The sequence below is a fragment of the Triticum aestivum genome, chromosome 5B (assembly GCF_018294505.1).
Source record: "Triticum aestivum cultivar Chinese Spring chromosome 5B, IWGSC CS RefSeq v2.1, whole genome shotgun sequence".
NCBI lineage: Eukaryota > Viridiplantae > Streptophyta > Magnoliopsida > Poales > Poaceae > Triticum > Triticum aestivum.
Genome location: NC_057807.1, coordinates 635,822,268 through 635,830,626, shown reverse-complemented (window position 1 = coordinate 635,830,626; position 8,359 = coordinate 635,822,268). Strand labels below are relative to the sequence as shown.

The 8,359-nt window shown below is 48.3% G+C and overlaps 1 protein-coding gene across 1 annotated transcript; it reads right to left on the bottom strand.

The window, feature by feature from the left end:
* Positions 1-5,949: 5,949 nt before the first annotated feature.
* LOC123113803 (uncharacterized) lies at positions 5,950-8,050 on the bottom strand. Its single transcript, XM_044535116.1, has 2 exons — positions 6,896-8,050; positions 5,950-6,312 (listed from the first exon to the last, which is right to left on the bottom strand). Exons 1-2 carry the CDS (start codon positions 7,956-7,958, stop codon positions 6,230-6,232), a joined length of 1,146 nt encoding a protein of 381 aa, XP_044391051.1. The 5' UTR covers positions 7,959-8,050; the 3' UTR covers positions 5,950-6,229.
* Between the last annotated feature and the right edge of the window lie 309 nt (positions 8,051-8,359).

The following is an 8,359-nucleotide window of genomic DNA, read 5'->3' as shown; positions in this document are numbered from 1 at the left end:
ACGTTAGAATCTATCACACCCAATCATCATGTGGTGCTTCGAAACAACGAACTTTCGCAACGGTGCACAGTTAGGGGGAACACTTTCTTGAAATTTTAATGAGGGATCATCTTATTTACTACCGTCGTTCTAAGCAAATAAGATGCATAAACTTGATAAACATCACATGCAATCAAAAAGTGACATGATATGCCCATTATCATTTTGCTCCTTTTGATCTCCATCTTCGGGGCTCCATGATCATCATCGTCACCGGCATGACACCATGATCTCCATCATCATGATCTCCATCATCATGATCTCCATCATCGTGTCTCCATGAAGTTGTCTCGCCAACTATTACTTCTACTACTATGGCTAACGGTTTAGCAATAAAGTAAAGTAATTACATGGCGTTGTTCAATGACACGCAGGTCATACAATAAATTAAGACAACTCCTATGGCTCCTGCCGGTTGTCATACTCATCGACATGCAAGTCGTGATTCCTATTACAAGAACATGATCAATCTCATACATCACATATATCATTCATCACATACTTTTGGCCATATCACATCACATAGCATACCCTGCAAAAACAAGTTAGACGTCCTCTAATTGTTGTTTGCATGTTTTACGTGGCTGCTATGGGTTTCTAGCAATAACGTTTCTTATCTATGCAAAACCACAATGTGATATGTCAATTGCTATTTACCCTTCATAAGGACCCTTTTCATCGAATCCGATCCGACTAAAGTGGGAGAGACTGGCACCCGCTAGCCACCTTATGCAACAAGTGCATGTCAGTCGGTGGAACCTATCTCACGTAAGTGTACGTGTAAGGTCGGTTCGGGCCGCTTCATCCCACAATACCGTCGAAACAAGATTGTACTAGTGACGGTAAGCATACTGAACAAAATCAACTCCCACAACAACTTGTGTTCTACTCGTGCATAGAAACTATGCATAGACATGGCTCTGATACCACTATTGGGGAACGTAGCAGAAATCAAAAAATTTCTATGCATCACCAAGATCAATCTATGGAGTAATCTAGCAACGAGGGGAAGGAGAGTGCATCTACATACCCTTGTAGATCGCTAAGTGGAAGCGTTCAAGTGAACGGGGTTGATGGAGTCGTACTCGTCGTGATCCAAATCACCGATGATCCTAGTGCCTAACGGACGTCACCTCCGTGTTCAACACACATGCAGCTCGGTGACGTCTCTCATGCCTTGATCCAGCAAGGAGAGAGGGAGAGGTTGGGGAAGACTCCGTGCAGTAGCAGCACAACGGCGTGGTGGTGGTGGAGGAGCGTGGCAATCCTGCAGGGCTTCGCCAAGCACCGCGGGAGAGGAGGAGGGAGAGAGGTAGGGCTGCGCCAGGGAGAGGAGAAACTCATGTGTTTGCAGCCCCAAAGACCTCAACTATAGATAGGGGAGAGGGAGGGGGCTGCACCCCCTCTAGGGTTCCCACCCCAAGGGGTGCGGCAGCCCCAAAACCCATCTAGGGTGGCGGCCAAGGGGGGAAGAGGGGGAAACTTGCCCCCCAAGTAAGGTGGAGGCGCCCCCTCCCCAAACCCTAGGCGCCTTGGGCCCTGGTGGGGGGCGCACCAGCCCACTTGGGGATGGTCCCCTCCCACACTTGGCCCATGCTGCCCTCTGGGGCCGGTGGCCCCACTTGGTGGACCCCCGGGACCCTCCCGGTGGTCCCGGTACATTACCGATAGCACCCGAAACTTTTCCGGTGACCAAAATAGGACTTCCCATATATAAATCTTTACCTCCAGACCATTACGGAACTCCTCGTGACGTCCGGGATCTCATCCGGGACTCTGAACAACATTCGGTAACCACGTACATCTATTCCCTATAACCCTAGCGTCATCGAACCTTAAGTGTGTAGACCCTACGGGTTCGGGAGACACGTAGACATGACCGAGACAACTCTCCGGCCAATAACCAACAGCGGGATCTGGATACCCATGTTGGCTCCCACATGTTCCACGATGATCTCATCGGATGAGCCACGATGTCGAGGATTCAATCAATCCCGTATTCAATTCCCTTTGTCTAGCGGTATTGTAATTGCCCGAGATTCGATCGTCGGTATCCCGATACCTTGTTCAATCTCGTTACGGGCAAGTCTCTTTACTCGTTCCATAACACATCATCCCGTGATCAACCCCTTGGTCACATTGTGCACATTATGATGATGTCCTACCGAGTGGGCCCAAAGATACCTCTCCATCACACGGAGTGACAAATCCTAGTCTCGATTCGTGCCAACCCAACAGACACTTTCGAAGATACCCATAGTGTACCTTTGTAGCCACCCAGTTACGTTGTGACGTTTGGTACACCCAAAGCATTCCTACGGCATCCGGGAGTTGCACAATCTCATGGTCTAAGGAAATGATACTTGACATTAGAAAAGCTTTAGCATACGAACTACACGATCTTTGTGCTAGGCTTAGGATTGGGTCTTATCCATCACATCATTCCCCTAATGATGTGATCCCGTTATCAACGACATCCAATGTCCATGGTCAGGAAACCGTAACCATCTATTGATCAACGAGCTAGTCAACTAGAGGCTTACTAGGGACATGGTGTTGTCTATGTACCCACACATGTATCTGAGTTTCCTATCAATACAATTATAGCATGGATAATAAACGATTACCATGAACAAGGAAATATAATAATAATAACTAACTTATTATTGCCTCTAGGGCATATTTCCAACAGGAATCTGCCGCGCGTGTTGACCAGCCCTAGGCTGGTGGCTCGCCCGATGCCACGCGGCGGCGGCCCAGTGGAGCGGGCGACATGCGCTTCCCCGACCAACCGCACTGCTACAAGCGGCGGGCCCAGGCGCGGCCGACCGGCGCGGGCGCGGGATCTAGCGCTGACCCGACCAACCAGGAGGGTGCGAGCTTCGGTGCTGATCCTCGTGGCGCCGCGCAATCATTGGCTCATGATGAGCCTGCTGGTGCGTCAGGAAGTGCGCCAGGATCTTCTGCGGCTGATACAACTTCGCCGTCACGTGCTGAAGCCACAGAGGATCCAGTGCGGGTGTTAGGCGAATCTGCCTCGGGATCGCCTGCACCAGAGACTCCTGTGCGCGGCTCCAGATCTTCTATGCCGGTTGATTCAACAATGCAGTCTAGGCAGCTCACACGATTACAAAAAGGTGTAACTCAACCCCTTAATTACAAAAATCAAAGCAAATATGGCCTTGTTTATTCTATAGATGAACATGCTGAACCAAGAACTCTGGATGAGGCACTTGGAGATGAAAAGTGGAGAAAAGCAATGATGGAAGAATATGTGGCACTGAAGAAAAATGAAACATGGCATTTGGTTCCCCCACGGCAAGGTAAAAATCTTATAGATTGCAAGTGGGTGTTCAGAGTTAAAGGGAAATTTGATGGAACTATTGATAGATACAAGGCTAGGCTTGTTGCCAAAGGTTTTAAACAGAGATATGGTATTGATTATGAGGATACATTTAGTCCAGTTGTAAAATCTGCCACCATTTGCCTTGTTCTGTCTATTGCTGTTTCTAGAGGATGGAGTCCCAGACAGCTAGATGTACAGAACGCGTTTCTTCATGGTGTTCTGGAAGAAGAGGTGTATATGAAACAGCCTCCTAGGTTTGAGAGCAAGTCTAATTCCTCGTTTGTGTGCAAACTTGATAAAGCACTCTATGGCTTGAAGCAGGCCCCAAGGGCGTGGTATTCCCGTCTTAGTCATAAGATGCAATCACTTGGTTTTGTCCCTTCCAAGTCAGATACCTCACTGTTTATTTACAATAAGCTCAATACATGCATATTTGTTCTCATCTATGTTGATGATATTATTGTTACAAGCTCATCTAGTGAGGCCATTGCATCATTGTTGAAGGATTTAAGTGCAGAATTTGCTCTCAAGGATCTTGGAGATTTCCATTTTTTCCTTGGGATTGAGGTGAAGAAACACAAAGATGGACTTCATCTCTCTCAAGAGAAGTATGCAACCGATTTGGTAAGAAAGGCAGGCCTGCAAGGTTGTAAACCTTCCTTCACTCCATTATCTAGCTCAGAAAAGCTATCTCTCACAGAAGGGCAACTTTTGAATCAAGAGGATAGTACAAAGTACAGGAGTTTGGTAGGTGCACTACAGTACTTGACTCTAACAAGGCCTGATATCTCTTTTGCTGTCAACAAGGTATGTTAGTTTCTGCATGCTCCTACCACTGTGCATTGGACTGCTGCAAAACGCATTGTTAGATATGTCAAACATACTTTGAGCATTGGTCTTAACTTCAGCAAGTCATCCTCAACTCTTGTTAGTGCTTTCTCTGATTCTGATTGGGCAGGCTGTCTGGATGACAGGCGCTCCACTGGTGGATTTGCAATATTTTTTGGACCAAACTTGATTTCATGGTGTGCAAGAAAACAGGCCACAGTGTCTAGGTCTAGCACAGAGGCAGAGTACAAGGCATTAGCAAATGATACAGCTGAAATCATACGGGTTCAATCAATGCTAAAGGAACTTGGTATCCGAAGTTCTCAAACTCCATGTTTGTGGTGTGATAATCTTGGTGCTACCTACTTATCTGCAAATCCAGTCTTTCATGCCAGAACAAGGCACATAGAGATAGACTTTCATTTTGTCAGAGAAAGAGTTGCATGGAAACAGCTTGATATTCGGTTCATTCACTATAGAGATCAAGTTGCAGATGGGTTTACTAAAGCCTTGCCTATCAGAAGCTTTGAAGAGTTTAAGCATAATCTCAACCTGATGAAGTTGTGATTGGGGGGGGGGGGGTGTTAAACACCATCATATGCGGCATATTAGAGATAAGGCCAGGCATATTAGAGATAAGGCTAGGAGGTAGTTTGTATTGAGATATTCTTGTAACCATCTCCTCCTTTCTTCTCTCACAAGATGTATCCTAGATTCTCTCTTATCTCTCTCTCAAACCGCATGTAAGCCATCTAGGGTTTTGGCTCCCCTGCTATATAACGTGAACACGTCGCCCTCGACAAGGGCAAGACGTTTACCGCTCGCACAATGTGCCTTCCGCCAAATCAAACTAGCTAGCTTGAAGCCTTCGGCCAAAACGTCGTGCTGATCAGTTAATAATCAAGTTTTCCCATTCTGCCAAATAGCATCGGCCTTCCGCCATCATGCACGGACGAGGGCGCGTGGTGGCTTTCCACTGGGCAAATGAATGTCTAGACTCCCGCAAAGCCTCCCGTTTGCGGAAAAGTGGGTCCGGACCGCTCGGCAGACCGATATCCGAACGTATGCAGGCGGTTTGAGAGTCGACGTTGGAGATGCCCTTACACGTCACAATATGCATCCTATATGAACCAACTTTATTGGCAACCAGAGATTTCACAGGAACGCCCACAATATGCATGTCCTATATGAACCAACTTTATTGGCAACCAGAGATTTCACAGGAACGCCCATTCCAAAACAAGGATTTGGTCTTGACTTGCAGTGAAACCAGGAAATGGTGATGCACTACTCTTCTCCAGTCTCCATGTTTCAGCGCAAAAGTTGCAGGGTCTGCGATGCTTGAAACCCCCACAAGGCCACAAGCCTGAACTGAATTTGTAAAGAGCCGTGCTTTAGGGAGTCAGCTATTTTCGCTCCCCTTTATGTTTTACTGGTACTCATACGCACGTTGCAAAACATACATAAACATAAGTTTCATTTGAAGCATTTCTCCAGAAATCAGGCAGTTTCTATCAGTCTAGTTGCTTCGATGCCGATGGCTACTACCAGTCCCCAGATCACATGGTCTCTGCTTGTTAGGAAAATTGCTACTGTGTGCACTGTCAAAAATAAATAAAAAATACTGTGTGCACTGCCAACTCCACACTTCAGCATCTGCTTGTTGAGAAATGACAATGCAGTATTGGCCCAGGAGTAACTGCTTCGATCTCAGATGAAAAACAGAATCAGAGGCATGAGAAGTACACATGCTTAAAAGTACCAGTGCCCACATTTCGAATCCGACATGATATTCAGGTCATTTCCCATAGTAGGTCAGTCGGTTTCTGTTAGTTTATCTTCGCGCCGCCATACTTCTCACGATTACAACAAGACTGCAAAGGTCTTTACAAAATACAAGCGGGAACGCAATACTCCTAAACAAAGTTAAGTTCCATAACCCTACTCTACTACACTAACACCCAGTGATGATCTCACAGATCCAGAGCCACACTTGCGCCACATCTAACAACAGCACTACCGCCTCCCTCTTGCTCCAGCCCGGCGAACACTTGAAGCACCAGCTCTCTGCCCCTGGCTAGTGGAAGCTGCTTTAATTGCTGTAGAAATGAAAGAAATCAGAATAATAAAAAACAAGTGATTGTTGAATCGGTTTCACCTTAATCTACATTTTGCTTACTCAACAATAACAAAGACTAACAAGTGGCACTAACCCAAAAACACCACCAAGTCCAGATGTTCATATAATCATCTTTCTTGAGCACAACATTTATCATCATGTGTAAGGTTACTTGCTAAGAAACATATTTTCATCTTATGTTGCTTAGTGCCACGGACAGATTGTATCAAAGGATTTTACAGGGTTTATATGTGTGCATGTGATATATATATAAAACCTGTAAAATCAGAATAATATAAAATCGATTGATGGATGAATCGGTTTCACCTTAATGTACATTTTGCTTACCCGGCAACCACAAAGACCAACAAGTGGCACTAACCCATACACACTACTAAGTTCAGATGTTCATAGAATCATCTTTCCTGAGCACAACATGTGCCGTCATGTGTAAGGCTACTTGCTAAGAAACGTATTTTCATTCTATATTGCTTAGTATCACTAACAGACTGTGTGAAAGGATTGTACAGGGTTATATATATGCACATAAGTAATAGTAGTACCTGGGATGTAGAAGCTCATGTAGGGAGTGATGTTTCTGGCACGACCAGACACTATCCTGACTTGTCGAGACTTGAGATCGACCATGTAGGAACCAATAAATGTGCTCACAAAAATGACTTGGGTGCCCTCCGCTACGCCATTAATCCCATAATCAACTGTTTGGGTCATGAGGGCCCCGGCAGGGAGCAGCTTCTTAAGATCGATTACCCTGAGCTTTGTCCATACCATGGCTCCCTTTGGCCCAGCCTCCCCTGACCACAGGGTTAGATTTGTGACATCCACCATAGCAATGAATCCGAGCCCACCGCCTTGCGCCGTCATGAGACGCCCCTTGCCAGCGACCGGCTTCTCAAACTTTGACAAGCAGAGTTTACCGAGGTGAAGCTCGACGATGCCATCGATGTCGAAGTAGAGCGCGTCCCCGACAAGGACGCTTGGAGCACCTTGGTTGGCATAGTAGGCGACTTTGGGGTGACCAACGGTGGCGAGCACGCTCCACACGCGAGTCTCCGACGAGTACAGCCAGCCCGACGTGACTCCTACATCATTTGTGGTCACGACGGCCAGGCGGAAGTGCCCTCCTTGGCAACCATAGTGGTCGCAGCCTTGTGCGGCGCAGAGCACCGCCGCACTGAACCAGAGCACATGTTCGTCGACCGGAGAGAGCACGCGGCGCACGCGGCCAGTGAGAGGGTCCAGGACGGTCAGGATGACGGCATTCCCTTCCCTGAAGGAGCGGCTGTAGGGGGCGAGGAGCGCGCGGCCGTGGCGGCAGTCCAGGGGCCTGTCGACCAAGCGGCCACGGCCGGGGTGGACGGAGGGGAGGGCGGAGGTGGGGACGTAGGCGCCGTCGTCCTCGTAGAGCCCCAGGACGGAGGGCGTCCGGTGGAACTCGAGGTAGCGGCGGCGGAATCCCGGATCGGCGAGGATGCGGAACCAGGGCTTGCAGACGACGGAGGCGCGGACGAGGCAGGCGGGCTCTCCCGGCGGGAGGCGGAGGAGCACCGCATCAACCAGCTCCGGCGCAAGGCGGAGGAAGAGGTTCTCCGCGAGCTCGGCCATCGGCGCCGGCGGGCGGCGGCGGAGGCGGAGGCGAGGGTTTGGGTGGGGAGGAGTGTGGGTACTGTACGGAGCAAGTGAGGCTTGGCTTCATGTGTTCTGTGCTTGCTTCGTGGCTTGAAAAAAAAAAGGCAGTTGGAATAGAGGGTCTGCTAGGTGGGCCCCGGAAGCAGTGAGAGCGGGATTCGAAACGTGTCCAAGTTTTTCATTGTTAGAGCATCTCTAGCAGACCCCCTCCCGGGTCGGTTTTGCGGGGTCTGCCTCTGCGGTCGTCCCCTCCCTACCCCCCCCCCCCCCCGGCCCGCAAAATGTAAATTTGCATCTCAATTTGCATTTCTTTGCATTTTCAACCACATTGCATATATAGGACATCACCAAACCTTTGCTAGAATAGCAAGACCAAA